Below are 18,678 nucleotides of genomic sequence, written 5' to 3'. Positions count from 1 at the left end.
AGGGGGTGCAGAATGGTAAAGCGCTGCTTGAGGGAGCATGCAAGGATGAGATGGAGATAGGGTAGGGCAGTGAGGTGCAGTTGGGCTGTTAGACAGTGGGCAAGGGTGTGGGGGGCCAAGAGAGCTGAAAAGGAGAGAAGTACAGAGACTATGGGTGTGTTGGTGGAGTAGAAGGCATTGTAGTGCTGGAGTGGGAGTAGGGAACGGGATACATGGGTGAAGGATTGTGACTAATGAAAGTTGAGACCAGTGGGATTACAGAAACCTATGATATATTGCAGGGAGAGTTCTCACCTGTGCACTTCAGGAAACCTGGTGTTGGTAGGAAGGATTTAGATGGTGCAGGCTGTGATGCAGACAGTAAAGTGAAGAATGTTGTGTAGGGCAATGTGCTTAGCAACTTGGTGGTCCAGCTGTCTCTTGGCCACAGTTTGTCAGAGGCCGTTCATGTGGACAGATAGCTAGCTTGTTGATTGTCCCACGCAGAACACAACACAGTGGTTGCAGCATAGCTTATGCATTACATTATTGCTTTCACTTGTAGCCGTCTTTGATGGGCTAGGTGATGCTTGTGATAGGATTGGATTACATGGTAGTGAGAGGATCTTACGTTTGAGCATATTGCAGGAATATGAGCCATGAGGCAAGGAGTTCGGAGCAGGGGTGGAGTAGGAATGGATGAGGACTTTTTGTAGGTTTGGTGGGTTGTGGACTATCACTATAGGGAGGGTGGGATGGATACTGGGAGGGATATTCCCCATTTCAGCACACAACATATGAAAGGTTATGGGATGGGCCTTATCCTGTTGGATTTCTGGAATAGGTTCACTGTGCCAGGGTTTGTATGTGGACAAAACTGGCAAGTGGTGGAGTCCTTCCACGAGGTAATCCCTGCAGTTCGAAACTACAGTTGTGGAGCCTTTGTCAGCATGTAGGGAGGCCATTCCATACAGCCTAGTTACCCATGGTTGCCACATCTGTAGTGATGAGCAGTCCCTATCCAAATATACCCACAGGTCTCACTTAGACCTTCACAGACCGAAATTATCCTCCCAACTTTGTACAGAAATAGGTCTCCTGTGCATAATCTTTCTTGTGACTCAGTACCTCCCAGGACTGGAGCAACTGAATCACATTCTTTGCCAGGGTTTTGACTACTTCTAATCACGTGCTGAAATGAGGAATATTCTACCCACTGTCCTTCCCACCCCTCTCACAATGGTACTCCACTTCCCAACACATCTACAAAATATCCTAATCATCCCTACTCCACCCTTGGTCTGGACTCCTTGCCTCATAGCTTATACCCTTGCAATAGACACAGATACAAGACCTGTCCCATAATCCTCCCACCACCATGTACTCCAGTCTTGTCACAGGCATAACCTTCCCCACCATCAAAAGCAGGGCTATTGTGCTGCATTGTGTGTGGGCATGACAACCAATAAGCTGCACTAACAGCCACCAACAAACTGTGGCCAAAAGACAGCTGGACCACCAAGTTGCTGAGCATGCTGCCCAACACAAGGTTCTTCACTTCAATGCCTACTTCACAGCTTGTGCCATTTGAATCCTTCCTGCCAACACCAGTTCTTCTGAACTGTGCAGCCCTAACCTACTATTGGCCTCCTCTCTGCCCCAGCCTTGTCCTTACTCTCACCATCCAGATTGCTTCTCCCATGATGCACAGCTGCTTGCAGTCCAGCCTCAGTGTTTATTTCTGAGAGAGTTGTGCTTGCATATATACATGTGTGTTTACTTTTGAAAGCCTTTTGCCCACAAGCTCACTTTTTGAGCTGTCGTTTTGCTGTGCTTGTCTGCAGCTCAGTATCTACCCCACACAGTAAATAGCAGTCTTCCGTGTTCATAATATTGTCATTATTCCATCCTTAATTTTCCACTGATTTATTAAAAATTGCAGTTTACATCTCTGGCCTCAAAAGTATTCTTTTTTTTCTGTCTTGGGTTACATTTGTTTGTTCAAGCATTTGCCTTTTAACTAATGGTAAACCACCAATAAATTCAGTTGAGACAGCTAATTCTTATTCTTGGATGTATATTTCTCTTTGAAATCTGATTGTTCTAAACTATACAGGGTGTTCAGAAATTCTCGTTACAAACTTATAGGATTTGTAGTGGGGAGAGAGTGCAGAGTATTCTGACTAGGAACCCATGCCTGGAAAAGTACCATTTCCATGCTACAGCCATCTGAAAAAATATTTGCTAGGTATGTATGTATGTGACGTGTAGTCATGGTGGAAGATGGTTACATCTGATCGGATGAGGTCATTCGGCATCCATCCTACCTCTCTGATCCTCCTGTGAGTGTTAGAGCAACATTGTTGAGTACATGTTTGCAGAATACAACAAGATCCTTCCAAATGGCAAATCTCGTGGTAATGGAAGAGCTGCTCTTTGTCTTAATCATCACCATTCTCCACAATGTCTGACTCCATCAGATAGCCTTTTCCACCAGAATTATGCAGTAGCTTCAAAAAGGGTAGTACCTTCATCATCAGCAGATGTGACTGGTGCACCAAGGAAACACCACACACCCTAACTGGAAGAGGCCATATTGCATCACGTTTAGGGCCAGTCAACGAGTAAAAAAGGAATTTCTTTGGCTATTAATGAATGGGACTGTGAAACAAGTGGTGTACTGTGTCACAGGCAATCAATTACCTATAAAAGTGGCAGACTTGCCATCTTTTCAAATGGCTGTAGCACGGAAACTATAGTTTACCCTCTACAAGTACTAGAAGTTTGTCATGGGAATTTCCAAACACAATGTATGTACCTCAAGGGAAATATAGTAGAACCACATACTTCCTTTTTGGATGGTAACAGGGAGGGCTGTATCAACCCAGAAAGTATGTAGCAATATCCACACAATCTGGTCTGAAAACACCCATTAAAACTATAACCCCCCCCCCCCTCCCCCCCACTGCTGTGCACATATGAGGACAAGGGAACACCAGGAATGGAACCTGGATCAGTGGTGTCAGGCTCTCTTAACCGACAAGTTTACGATTTATCTGAGGCCTGAAAGTAATCACAAAAACGTGTGGAGACATGAAGGTACCAAAGCATGACTCAGGTATGTAGTCCCATGCATTCATCTGGGAGATGGATCTATCATGCTCTAGGCCAATATCACATACAGATGTCTGACATTACCATTATTTGCATGCTGTGCAGAACAAAGACAGGATCCTCAAACCTGCTGTTCAGTCATACAATCAACATTTCACCAATGGTTTGTCTTCCAAGGGAATAATACTTGAGTACACTGCATACCTCATGAATATCTTCCTGGAGAGAGAGGAACCAACCAAATAGAATGGCCTGCAGTATTGGTGATGTGAATCTGACTGGCTTTCAGCCACAGCCTTCATCAGCAAAAGATAAACTCCAATCATAAAAGTAAGCAATCACACTTCATGCATACGTAACCACAAACTCCAGCATCTCAGGCCATGTGTGCATAAGGTGTGCTTGCTTATGTATTTCTATTTAGCTATGAAGGCTGTGGCCAAAAGCTTTATGTGTGTGTGTAAATTGTGCCTGTCTGCAACTTAATGTGCCTTCTTTATGGTAATCAACAATGTCTTCCTACATTGTTGATATTCCTACCTGGAGTTCCAATTTTTTGAGGTGCAGATTTTTTGCAAGTGCAAGTGTAGATAAAGCCAAAAACATTTATTTACTGCAATGATACAGTAAACTTAATGTAATAAAGAGAGAGAGAGAGAGAGAGAGACACAGATATGGGGAGGAGGACGGGGGATGCATGCATTCACATACATGTTTATGTATACACTTGCACACAGCCTCTACAAATGACTGATGCATCCTGAGATCTGGAAAGATTTTTAGATGAATGAATTAAAAATTACTGTTCCAGGAGGGATCAATTTATGCTTACAGCATCACCACAAGACTCCTCCTCGGCCAATGGATTATCTAAGGAGGCCCTCCATCAAACAGCAGAACACACTTAGCAGCAGTCTCAACTACCTTTTGCACGGCATAACAATTGTTCAAGCAGGTTACAACACACAGGGTGGAGGAACATAGTACTGAATATTACCAAGCTGCAGATTTTGATTCCATAGATATGTAATTTCAAACAGACTGCCTCTATTATGGTTTTTGCTTTGGCTTCATTCCACAGTAATTTTTGTGTGTTTGATATAGCTTGTTATTTCCAGATTCCCTGGAATATATACCTAGACACATTTACAGATATGTAAGTAGTGTATATTTTTGTACTATATTATTTATATTTTATGACACAAAAATAGGACAAGTTATACTGTAATTTCATCAATAGATTACTGCTAGCAGCTAAGAACATAGAAATGACCTGGGAGAGGAGTTAAACATTTCTGTACAATGCCAACAGTGCTATACCACTTGCAACTGAATGTCTGTGAGTATTACTTACAAGCTCCCCCAAGATATTAGGCACTGCATCACAGTCAGTTTAATTAGTACATTCTCTACTTTTCAAATGACAAACTGATTGAAGAATTATTAGGTATTATGCATTTTTTTGTTCCTAGGTTGCAAAATTTAAATGCATTAACAGGGCTGTTGCTTTTGCACAAACACGCAGTCCAAACATGAGCAATGACACACAAGGACAGAAATTTTTCAACCACATTATTAGTACTTTACCAGCTTGCACATAAATAGGCACAACAGTTATTCAAGATAGTAAGTTTATAAACATACTTCTACGAGGCTTGATCAAGGAGAGGATTCTCTGCATAAAATGCGTTAGTGCACTTCACCAATTTTTATTGCAATGGCAGTGTTGCAGACAAAAATTAGGTTTAATCAGGAAACATTATCTTCACAAAATGATCCAGTTTGCATTCCATGAATCTTTATTACAATGGCAGTGTTTAATTTTTATATTACACATTATTCTCCATATCAAATTCTACCAATATTTACAATATGGGAAGAAGTCACATACATCTTGTACAAACATGATTTTGTGTATACTTGATTCCCTTATGGCTCACAGCATCATGATTCAAATCTGTTAGGAACTTAAAAGACAAATTAAGAGCTATTCCAATTAAGACACCCAACCTGGTACGAGTCTGCTGTGGGCAATGCAATAATGCAACTTCTTCATAAAACAGAAAAGAATAGTCCAAAATGGAACACACAACTTAGTGTAGAATAAACACTTACTCTGCAAATAATACTTAACTTGTGCTAGTTTATTTCATACATTCAACTGGAATACTAAAAAGGGCAGTCTAAATGTGCACACTAATGCTTTCTGAATCAACTGTCCTCTCATTTAATTCCCATCATTCACAAAAACATTTCAAGGAATCTCAGAAACTAGAGGGATGTCAGGAAACAAAAAAGGTAACAGCTTATCAAAGAACACACACTGTATGTTGGGGATAAGACACATACACTGAACACCTGGTTTCAGACCTCTGCAGTTAGCAATTATAGCTAAAAAGTTATTCTTTCCAAGTACATTACACCAATAAAGAAATTTATCTTGGGTGTTTGGTAAAAGGTTCCACCTTTTGAAGCTATAGTAAGAAGAACAAAGAAGATAGAAGGCTGTGGAAAAGGAATGTGATTAATAAATGAGGCCATCACATGACAAACAAGAAAAGTTGGATGGGGGGAGAGGGGGGAAAGAAGAAGCTGTGAGCCGGTTTTTTTCCTTTTAGTATCCCACTGTCAGTCTGCACAAGCCATAGTTTTCTTAACAGTACCCTCTCCCTCACCCCTAATTATATCTCATAAGTTATTTTTGTTTAGTTTTTCACCCCACAAATGATAATCGTAATTTCAATGTTTTGTCAATTACACAATTTTCACCTTGTTCTATTAGCATAGTTATATTGTCAACTATTTTTAAAACTGGAGGTAGTTTTCATAATGAAGTCTAAATGAGTTTTCCCATAAAGGTCAGAGAAATATTATTACTTGAGAGAATTGTGGTTATCTTCAGAAACAGTTATAAACAAAGTCTTGCATAGTGGACCATATTTGACCTACATTTTGCACACTAAGTAACTGAAGCTGGTCAAACTGCAGTGCTTTTTCAACGCATATTGCATATTTGTGGTGAAGAAATCTATCAGGTAACAATAACTTCATCTGCCTCTGCTTTTTAGTGCCTTTTCCTTGTTCTGTCAGGTAAAAGCTGTATTACTTCGGATGCTCTCACCAAAATGAGTCAATATGAGCAGTTTGAATTCTGTGCTGCTTTATAGTTGAAAGATGATAATTTTGTTGATTTTGCATTCATTTTTCAAATACTTTCAACCAACTAAGCACAATATGGTCACTATATGGATGGTGAAACCAAAAACCCTGCTGTTTAATTCTAAGTGGGAGCAATCAGCACATAGTGGCTGCTTAATATTAATGTAGAGTGATCACCAATTTTACATTATTTGCTTCCCTACACATTAAATTGAAACTTCTGATCTTTAGGACCACTAATACAAAATTTATATGTTATTGTTCTGGTATATTTGTGTTTCATATGAATGTAATTATCAACACAATTAAATCTGTAATGATATATAAGCAAAGCAAACCTACCCTCTGTCCCTATCTTTTTAGCAACGAAAGTCCATGCAAGGGGTTTCAGTCATTATTTCCCCCTAACAAAGTATGTTCTTACTTGCGCACTAATAAAATTTCACCAGTATGATATAGCTTCTGGCTACTCAGTAACAATGAGAATCTGTTTCTTGTAAGGTTACCCAGTGGTTGCACAAATTGTAATAATAAAGAAATCTTATACTTTCTTCTTGGCATTCATTTGGGACAGAACATGAATTCCTACAAGACTGTACAATAATGTCACTGAAAGATAACAATAAATTGCTGAAACAAGCTATGTGAATATTTGTAGTAAGTAGCCAATCTTGACATAATGATTACTACACAGTTGAAGCAACAATAAAACTATTTGACGTCAAGCAGCTTGTAGTCATACGTAAGTGAGTCAGCACAAACTGTGAGGATGGGAGAGGTTAATGATATATTCTCAAAGTTCTTTTTTCCACAATTCACAGTAAAATGTTACTGCTTGAGTTACACTATAAAAAAACTGTATCAGATTGTCACTGGCACAGGCAACATTTTTGTTGCTAAAGGAACAGTGGTTCCATAGTTACTTTTCAGTTACAAAAATAAAGTTAAATGTGGATCTGTCTTACAAAGGTAAACAAATGAATCAACAAAGAGCTAGAAACTCCTCAGCTATGCACTAAAGTGGAAGCGAGACTTCAACCCATTGTGTCAACTGTAAATAATTATATTGGGTACAGAAGACAAAAAAAAAAAAATGAAACACAGGAGACATAAAAGGAAAAACTATGGTCCTTATGTTGGCTCTGTCTCTTTATTTGGGTCCCCCAAGGCTTATATTTTACTCTTACCACTCTCCCCCCACCAAAGTACAAAAAAGTAAAATTAGTTAATCACTATACTTTTAAATATAGTAGAATTGTAGATGCGTTTCTTCTTTAACGTAAGCTTTGACTTTCAGGAATAGTCCCTCACACCTGTTCATCCAACATACAGAATATTTAATATGAGAAATAACATTAATAACAGCAGCATTTTCTTTAGGGTGTGTAAAATTGATCAGATGATCCACCAACATAATTTTCCCAGCTTGCAGAAAGTAGCCTGACTTTATCTGAAATGGAACCGTATGTCTATCATCTAATCATTCATTACAATTAGTGATTCCAGAACTCAGATACAGATGCACACAGAATAGAGAAACAAGCCCATCTCTGTAGTCACTGCACAACAAATGTGGAGTCACAAAGGAGCAACTCCAAACTATTTAACAAAATGCATAACACAATACTGAAAATTGGAAAACTTTGGCTCAACTATTTCTTACAAAATTAAATATCTCATCTACAGGTAAATTAACTGTACCCCAATGAAAATGTACCAAAATATGCAAAGAAACAGGGAGAGGGAGGGAGGGAGGGAGGGAGGGAACACCAGAAAGGAGAGAGAGAGAGGGAGAGAGAGAGAGAGAGAGAGAGAGAGAGAGAGAGAGAGAGAGAGAGAGAGAGTTAAATGTTTGACATCGTACCTTCAAAAAGCAGACACCACACTTCATTCTAATAAGGGAATTCATAGCTTCACAATTAGCTGTAATTCACATAACTTCCACTATATGTTTATTTAAAGTTGGAAATATATTTGTAAGTGGACAAATGTACAGAAATAAATTGCATTAAAGCTAATCATTATTGCTTCAGTTTTCCACATTTTGCTCAAATATATGAGAAGTGCTACTCTCTTGAAAACCGCTCACAAGTTTTTCTGTACCCACATCTTCTCTTCATAAAATAGTGAAGGTTTTCTTTAAAATTCACATGAGCAGAGTAAGCTTGCATAAGTAAGTACCAAAAACTAACATTCCACATCTCTGTGGGTGTTTTTCCCTTCCTGTAGACCAAGAGCTATTACATTTTGATTCTTTACATATTTCAGGCTTTGAAGTGTCCATCAAAATGAACAAATAAAACCAGATCAACAAGATTCATACATGCAATTTTTTTTCCTCTCTCATAGAAAGTATGATTTTTGCCCCAGCACAAAATGAAAAACAAAGCAGCAGATAAATATTATCCATACTACAATATCAGCTCCCTTGAAATTAAGGGAGTGCAATTAAATAATGTTTCAATAAGATGAAGTACTTGAATACTTAAAAACTAAACTATTTATTAAATACAACAACATTTAAAATAAGTGAGGTAAATATCACAACAGAAGTTAACAACCAACAAGAAAAGACACATGTTTCTTAATATGTAGCAAAGTAGCCTCCACCAAATACCAGTTACTTCAGCTTTAGCATTTGCAATCTTATTGCTATGTAAAACACTTGATTGTGAGTGGTGGCACAAAATATTGTATGACGGCCATACTGGACAAGAAAGATTAATCCATTCACAAATGGTCCACAGAAACCATAAGCACATGTGACATAAAACAACTTCATTTGCACATCATCACTGTTTGCTACAGAAAAAGGGCATACCATGCCTACAAAATGAAGAAACATGTATACTATTCAAAGACTTAACTATTTACATCTAAACTGACTGGCAGTTTTTGAAAATTATGTACTGACATACTTATATACAGAAGCACATGCACACGCACACACACAATATAAACACACTAACATTTTAACAGCCAAATGAAAATATTCCCACATTTTCAGGAATTCTTCATTCAGATGTGATTTTGATATATGTATATAAAGACCATTCTCTGCACATTTCAATCCCACTTGTATATACATATCAAGTAAATAAAAATCAATTTTACTACAAATATGCATGATGCATGTACTGATGAGGACATTGGCACATGAAGAGCTGATTGCGTCTTTTATTTCACTACAGAATGGAATGATTAATTTATGAACAGACAATTTCTTTAAAGAAAAAAGGCGACTCTATAATCATATTCAAGACCGTGCCAAGTCCTCTTCCATACAATGACAGCAACAACTCATGGTTACACATAGTTACATTAGTAACAGAATGTGGAGAAGCAAATGCAATTATATATCACCTAAAAGACTGAAAATAATAGAACTACAATTATTGGCAGTGAGGCTCTGGAAGTATAAGAAAAGCAAACAGTAGAGAAAATTGGAGGCCACATTCAATATTGTTGAAGTACTACTTCCCCTAAGCACCAGCGTGTTGCAGAAAAATATATTATCCATTCACATCTTACATCACTCACCATAGATAAGGGAGAAATACACAGGAAGACAAATTCGCATATCTTATGGCTATTTTTCAACACCTACAAATTAAGAAAATGGGGCTATTAATTTTATAGGTGGAATATGGTAATTCTATGCATTTGAGAATGCTGCCATAAACAAGTATTAATTCTGAATATATGTCCAGTGAATAACAAATGATTTATGCAATAAAGGGAACAAACTAGATACATCTGATCATGAGACTCAGCTGAACCTATATGTTCCATGTGCAGCTGAATATGCCTTGACAATGTAATACAGATAAAGAGAAACACAAATGGAAAAACCAAATAAATACAAAATCTTCTAACTTCTGACTTGAGACGATGATTGAGAAACTGAATATTAAGTTTTTATTTTTATAAAAACAAGAAACCTATCAGAATATTTTTAGAGACAATACTATATGCCAGTGCACAAGTTTTGTGCTTTCCATGATTATAACAACAAAATAACAACCATCTCAACATAGATTCACAACTGATGATGTAAGCACATATTTCTCAGGCATATTTAGTTGCTCAGAAGCACACAATTCCTCAGCTGTCTTATTTAAAAAGTTTTGACTAGAAATATTCACCGAGATAATTGTAAATGGATCTGCTGCAAAAAGATTACCCAAATCAGTAACAAAGGGGGTAAAAAAAAGGCTGAGCCACTGTGTATATGAAAACTTATCTATATAAATTTTAAAGTACCTAAGTCCATTATGTCAGGCACATTTCTAGAGCATAGTAATATTTAGTCACCATTCCAGTGTTAATATGTCAACATGAGCAAGAATAATATTAACCTAACTTTAGATAGACATGCTACAGTAACAATATAAGATAATAATTACACCTTTACAAGAGAAAACTTTAAAATTGTAGAATACCAGTACAGAAAAAGCAAGAATGAGTAATGAACTTGCACACAAAATGCCACATGATGGAATTCATATAATTAAAAAGTTATTATGTCACTAATTTAACAGGATATATGTAAGTGTGTTTTACAAAAGCAATGTTTTACAGTTGCTACAAGAATTTTCCAGTAATGTCCATGGACTGAAATTCACATGAGGCAACATAATGCACTATTTCATCAACTGAAAAAGTTTTCACATTTGACTTGCAACTTACTAATATTTCTTTAGACATGTCTCAAAACCACATAGAAACAAATTATATATCAATTAACAAAAACAGAAACTGTATTCATCACACAACAGAAATGAAAAAAAAGGAGAATTGACAATAAGGTAACACCAGACATACTCATAATAATTAAACATAATTCTACATAACCACTGACATGAACGGCAGTGTAATTGTTATATATGGTACTTTTATACCTCTAAGAGAATTGCGTGAACATACAAACACCAGGCACCTAATGGAGTACTGGGAAAAAAAGGGGGGAGGGGTAGATAAGATACATAAGCAACAACAATGAAATGACACTGGTCAGGTTGACATACTCAAAAGGCAGAAGTGTTTTTGCCCATTTGGAAGCAATGCAATATTCGAATCTGTGACTTTAGTAAAATTACCAATATTGTTCATTACTAGAACAAATACTGTTTATCGTTTTCTAAACACAATGATAATGAAACACTGTATAAGTCAAAGCAGGAGAGGAGTGCTTTTAACAAAGCATTACTTCAAACAAACATCATCCCCTTTTCATTTTAACTCTTAACTGAAATTTTCAATATTTTAGTTGCCATGAATTTTACAACTCACTGCATTTTAAAATATTAATCTCAACTTATAAACCAATATTAATTTCAACTTATAAACCAATATCAAACTTTGCACACTGTGTTTAGATATTTATGATGATACAAAGGTGGAAGATGATATAAAGGGCATTTGCAAACACACTGCCTTTTCATTTTCTTTACAATGCTAGCTAAGTTATACCATGTCTTAATTTATGTATCTTATTCAATCAAATTTCACACATGTACATGCCGCAAAACTTTTATGTAAATGACAGAACAGATTCAGAAGTGCATTATGTATTACCATCTGAGAAGAACAGAAGATCTACAACCACAAAACTTTGTGTGGCTGTACATAAAATGGTACGTAAATATGTAAAACACAAACCTCAATACAAATTTTAGAGAGTCAAATTGTCTAAGGCATCAATTATTACATAATTACTGTGTCAACTAATGGCAACAGATATTCTTTTATGAATTTCAATGCAAAAATATATCCATTTACAAGTAGAAACTTTCGATCACTCCATGAAATTACAACAGAAACCTCTTCTTTTTGCGCTTTGTTAGGCAAATGCAAAACTAGTTTTTGCATGTTAAGTTTGAATTTCCAATTAGGGTAATAAGCCCAACAAAATAGAATTATTAGACTTCTGCAATATTGTTCTGAAACTGTCAGACTAATGAAATCTTACTAAATACTCTTCAATTATGGGCTCCAATGATAACTCTACTGAGGGCTACCAGAGCCATACATTAATTGCATGAAAGACGTTAAACTCAAGTAATTTCAAACTAAGCTGATTTTGAAATGGGTGCTGTTGTGGCAGTAGCTGGTATATCAATAGTATGAGTCTCGTTACCTAATATCAGTCTTAAGCGTTTCATGGGCGGGCGAACGAAAGTTTCCACCTTGCTCGAAGAAGAATAGAAGCTGTTGCATTCACTTTTTCGAAAAATGTTATTTTCTTCGTTTATATCGTCAAAAGTTTGTCGATTCATAAGTTCTTTTAACCGTCTATGCTTCTTTTCTCTATCCTTAGATTTGTGCCTCTTCTTTCTATGAGAACCATTTTTATGACTCCCTCTCATAAGATTCTCATTTTCTACACCTTCAACCCTTAGAATTTCATACTCAGGAGCAAAACTGTCATCACTGAAATTTGATCCAGATTCTATAATTTCGTCCAACATTGGACTACGCTTCATGCGCAGTGTTAGTTTTAAACGTCCTGGCTCACTTGGTTTAGGGGGTGGCATCGGCGCACTTAATGATAGCGAATGTTTGGACATATTATTTTCACGAGCACATTCGGTGTCTGCTGTGTGGTGCACTTTTACTGATGTCTCTCTCACCTCACAAGAACTTTTATTCCAACATTCAATAGCACTGTTACACAATGTTTGTGATCTAACTGAATTACTACCAAGAGAATTACCTAACAACCTAGAACGACAAAAACGTTGGGGTTCAGCTAAATCACTATCTTCTTTGTCACTAAATTCATAGATATCCTTCGTCCTTTCTGTGTACTGGGTCACAGAACTAAAATTATTTTCCACACTGTTATTCACATGAAGCTCACTACAATGTAGGTTTTGATTAGACAGTGGTGCAACAGCAGGTTCTCCTAGAAGTTCACACTGGGAATCTACATTTATCGTTGAACACGACTGGCCACTTTGATGGCCGCTATCGTCTTCAAGAAAGCTCTCATTTGCTCCAGTATCAAATGTTGCAGTGTGTCCATTTTCCATACCAACATCTGAATCAGCACAACTATCAGTCTCATTCTTATTCGGAATATTTTCATCATAATCATCATCCACATCATCATCATTATCATTATCATCATTATTATTATTATTACTGAAAGACTGTTCTGCTTCCACTACAACATCAGAATACTCGTTTTCATTCTCTACAGTTTTATTATCAACAACTGCTTTCAATGGCTCACATGTAGTTTCTTCGTTAGTTTCCTGAAGGACTTCAAACATTGCTCTTTTATCCTCACATTCAGCTTGCGTAGTATTGCTGACTGGTGAATGCGACACGGGTGTCACTTCACTGAGTCTCTCAATAGTTTCATCTTGCCGTGATTCTGGCATCTGACATTCTACAACACAATTAGATTCCACCTGATGATCTATGCTACAACTAACAGCTCTCTCTGTGACAAGGCAAGCATCTACTGAAAGTTCATTCAACCTTTTGTGATTCCTTAAGGTGATCCCGCAAGTCTCGCCCTCAGGTGCATCAGCCCCTACCTGCATGTCACAGCAATCTTTCTGCCCATCACTGTCAGAAACTACCCCACTGTCATTGCTAAGGCTGCTAAGACTGCTGATGCAGCTACTGTTGCTATTGCTAGAGCAATTACTATTACTATTTTGAGTATCCTCTGTCAAAGATGATGAACTGCGACTAATTAAGTTTGAAAGAGTAACATTATCATCATCATCGTCAACCTGTGAAGAATTTAACTGCATTGTCTTTAATTCCGACCTCGTCTGCGCTTTGCGCAAAAGCCGTTGGGATCGACTGGAACCACCTGAGCGAACAGACTTTAATGAATGACAACCTGAACGCATAACTTCCCTTCTAGTTATCCTTTCACTACGTTCTTTTGCAATTCGTTCGGTGCTGGCCTTTCCAAGTGGTAAAGATGCAGCAGAAGATTCTTGCGTGGTGGACACTGCCGTCATCTTCTCAACTCCTCTACGTGTTCCACTGCTAACTGCATGTTCAATATCCGAAAATTTAGATCCTTGGGCTGCAATCAGCAGTTCTGCATCATATTTTGTTAATCCCTTTTGCCGTAGTTCCTTAATGCTTAAAGGAGCAACAATAGATGTTTTAGCTTCACTGCTGGCAGATGACCTGTTATTGACTGCACTGTCAATCAATTCTCTTTCCCCCACAAACTCTGGCTTTTGCACAGGGTTCTGTCGATGTTTTGTTCGATTTAAACGGTTATCAGTCTCTCTCAATCGGTAACCAGAGCTAAGTTCATCACTATTAGGTTTTCCTTTAGCAAATGCTCCAGTTCCCCTCCTGTAAATAAACGTAAGCAAAATAAACACCACAAACAACAACAGTTCAATAACAGGTGTCTTATAACACAGTGATACTAGAAGAACATTGATAGAACAATGTTTTTGTAGAATGATAATTTTTAAAAATTACAAGAGTATCAATAACCAATAACAAAATATTAATTTCTGGAAAAGTTAAAGAAAGGAAAAAAAACTATTTACACAGTATACTTTTTCCTTTAACGTCAGGTACAGCTAATATACAATACCCTCCTGTAACTAGTTTGAGCCCTATGGTGTTGAGATACTTTGCCATCTCTCCCACACCAATAGTAACCTGTACCATGCCTTATATTCCGTAATTCACATTAAAGCTGACATTAACTGAATTTCATTCATTAGTAACTCAGGCACAATACTAACATTCTTCAAAGAAAATAGCTTTGTGATTGACATTTCAGAAGTCAAGTGGTAGGAAACAGCCGCATGCTAATCACAGCTATTTTGTGAGCACCACGAGTTTTCTGTATTGCCTGCTTTGTAGATAAATGCAGAGCCTATTAGGCATGGTGATCCGCAAGCCAACAACAATGCCCTCCACATCCTGCAGGAAGTAAAAGTGTAAGTAGTGGACTCTCCTAGCATTTTTTGTAGTTTATTTACAAGAGAACCACATAATATGCATCAAAATACTCGTATCCTGATTTTACCTTGTAGTTTTACTTTTATCATGAAAAGTGCATTAAATATGGCAAAGTGTGTTTGAATATGGCCCTAACGACAAACGTAAACATTCTATGTTAAAAGTCAATATTTTACCACAAACTTTATTTGGCATTCAAATTTGTTGCACACTATGGTGCAGGTCAGTCCGTCACCATAACCAAGATCTTGGCACGCGCGCTGTGTGTGTGTGTGTGTGTGTGTGTGTGTGTGTGTGTGTGTGTGTGTGTGTGTGTGTGTGTGGGGGGGGGGGGGGGGGGGGGGGGGAAGTCTGCTACCACATTCTAGTCCTACAAATTGTTAATAACAAAGTTATTTCATTCAAGCTATGGTGGCATCTGACTGACCAAGTACTGGTTAATCATAGTATTTCCACAGATACATGCCAAGCAACAAATGAAGCACAGTACTGACATATCATATTTTAGCGATTCTCGAACAGTGTTATTCAATATCACTAACAACAGAAATAATAATTATCTGAAATTTACAAGTTGCTGACAGATTCAGGACCACTGAGTTTATGCATATCAAACATAGGGCACAGTAAATAAAAGCTGCATAAGCCAACTAAGTAGCTCTGTAAACTCTAGCCAGTATCGATACAGCATCTGCTATGCCTCAGGCCAGCTGCCATGTAGGGTTTTTCTGGCATTTGTAGTTGCTATCTAGTTACATTGAAGATATTACAGGCACCTACTGCAGCTGAGGGACAACTCATCACTTCTGCTCACTGTTTTAATACACAGACTGCTTTCACTAAATACAGCAAACTTCAGAAATTATGATCTTTTGGTGGTTCAAAAACTGAAGTGCCAGTTCCAACTTCAGTAGCGTATTTACTTGAATCTAAGCCGCACTTTTTTCCGGTTTTTGTAATCCAAAAAAACCTCCTGCAGCTTAGAATCGAGTGCAAAGTAAGCGGAAGTTCTGAAAAATGTTGGTAGTTGCCACCACAACTAACTTCTGCCGTAGAATATATGTAGCGCTACACAGGCATGCTTTGCAGTCACAAAGATAATACTAGCGCCAAACCCTCTGCGTCAGTAAATCAATTAAAAAAAAAATAAATAAATAAAAAATAAAATAATTGTGGAAGACGAGCTTTTTTCTCCCCTCGAGTTTCAACCACTGCATTTTCATACATTATCTAACGAAGTAAATACAAATTCCGTATTGTCCATCTTCGAATGTAGCAGCCTTTCAATGTACTACGAAAATCCGACTGGCAAGACTGTTTGGGATGTTTGTCAATATGGCCAACTCCACATTCTGAATGTTTTCCTACCTGTGAGGAGAGATGGTTCCTTATAGGAACTTCTATGAATTGTGAATCGCATGCAGTATTCTCTTCACCATAAGAATAAAACGAATGTGAACATTTTGCCATGTATTCTTTCGTGTTTGCTGCTAACTCATTTAAATCCTGTCTGCCTAATAAACTACGAAACTAGAGTGAGACAACAGCAAACATGGAAGAATATACATATCATGTCATGCTTATATTCGTATTATTCTTATGCCTAATAGTGATACAGTCAGCAATGAAGCGTGGCAATTGACTAGATTTTTAAATCTAAGATGACTAATTTCAGTGCAGAATGTAATGTACTAAAGAGGCGTCTGCAAAGATTTTCAAATGGAGAAAAATTTTCGCTAAACTCTCATTCAGAACATCTTCTATCATGCGCTGTCTATTATTTGGTTCTTGTTGATCATAATCAAAGAAAGCAGCAGTGTAAGTAACAACAAATAGCAGTCTCTTGCCATTGTTTCGCTAATGAGACGATTCCTCTCACTTTTTCAATTGTAACTGGCGGTAGCATGCACAAAAGCAAGCCATGCTGCGAGCGGTGACAGGTTGTAAACACTCATTATCAGAATGTGACAAACAATGCATGACAGTACAGTAATGCATTTTCAGCTTAGAGTGACGTAAAGACCTATAACAAAGAGATCGTCACTTATAAGATCAAAGAAAAATAAGCAATCAATTCAAACCAGACGAAGTACGTGAAAAAGGAAGGGTACTCGTATAAATATGGACGGAGCACCTGACGCATAGCAATGGCTACCTGGTAAAGCTTAACTGCTAAGCTTACGACTCGAACCAAACTACTGTAGCTGTATCGTCATTCATTTGACCTAAATTGTGTCTCATGTTACAATGGACCAACTTTGTTTCTATTTGGAGGTGCGGCCTAAAACTTTTCTCTCGCCTTGAATTTCAAGTCCATTTTTCAGGTGCGGCTTAGATTTGAGTAAATACAGTATGAGGGTGGTTTGAAAAGTTCTCAGAATCACCACAAGAGTCAGCACTAGAATGAGTTGTTCACGTGATATTCATTGGACTGTTGGCTGTAAACATGTCGGTTCTCTTGGAAGAGAGCTGTGGCAGTGGCGTGGCTCTGTTGTTGTTCCTGCATAGTAATTTGTGAAGGTAGGGGGATCAAGATTTGAGCAGTGATTAAGTACTTCATTCAGACAGGTATGGAAGAAAAAGACATTCACGCCGATTTCCAGAATACACTGGGGGACTCTGCTCCTTCATATTCAACTGCTGCCAAATGGACAAAAGAATTTAAATTTGGTTGGGAAAGCTTAGATGATGATCCAAGCAGTGGTCGGCCAAGATGTGTCACTACTCCAGAAATCATTGCATAAGTGCACAAAATGGTCATGGAAGATCATCTATTGACAGTACGTGAAATTGCTCACACTTGTCAGATGTCATCTGAAAGGGTGTATCACATTTTAACTGAAGAAATAGAAATGAAAAAATTATCTGAAAGATGGGTGCCACAACTCTTGATGCTGGATCAAAAATGCATGAGAATGGACATATCGGAACAATGTTTGGCCCGTTTTAGGAGAAACGAACAAGATTTTTTTGCGCCGGTTTGTGACCACAGATGAAACTTGGGTGCACTACTATACCCCCAGAGACAATTCCTTTGGCAGGGAAAGTCATGGCATCAGTGTTCTGAGATGCAAAGGGGGTTCTGTTTGTAGATTACCTCCTCACTGGACAAATAATTACTGGAGAAAACTATGCTAACCTCCTTGACAAATTGCAACAAAAGATATGTGAAAAAAGGCCAGGTTTAGCAAGGAAGAAAGTCATCTTCCATCAAGACAATGCATGCCTGCACACATGTGCCATCGCCATGGTAAAATCACACGAACTATGGTATGAATTGCCACTGCTGCCTTATTCACCTGACATGGCTCCATCAGACTTCCATCTCTTCCGAAAACTGAAAATTTTTCTTGGTGGACAAAGATTCACTTCAAACGAAGACTTGACAGCCAGAGTTTACCACTATTTTGCAGGCTTGGAGGAAACTCATTTTCGAGATGGGCGCAAGGCGCTGGAACATCGTTGGAC

General features: G+C 37.8%; 1 protein-coding gene across 1 annotated transcript in view; it reads right to left on the bottom strand.

Moving 5' to 3' along the window:
- Nucleotides 1-4,874: 4,874 nt before the first annotated feature.
- Nucleotides 4,875-18,678, bottom strand: part of LOC126175700 (uncharacterized) — a 53,068-nt gene continuing 39,264 nt past the window's right edge. Inside the window, exon 7 of the mRNA XM_049922635.1 lies at nt 4,875-14,586. Within this exon, the coding sequence (XP_049778592.1) occupies nt 12,324-14,586 (2,263 nt within the window). The 3' untranslated portion in view covers nt 4,875-12,323. The remainder of the gene's footprint in view (nt 14,587-18,678) is intronic.

Source organism: Schistocerca cancellata, chromosome 3 (assembly GCF_023864275.1).
Source record: "Schistocerca cancellata isolate TAMUIC-IGC-003103 chromosome 3, iqSchCanc2.1, whole genome shotgun sequence".
Taxonomy (NCBI): Eukaryota; Metazoa; Arthropoda; class Insecta; order Orthoptera; family Acrididae; genus Schistocerca; species Schistocerca cancellata.
This window is presented reverse-complemented; position numbering and strand designations above follow the sequence as displayed.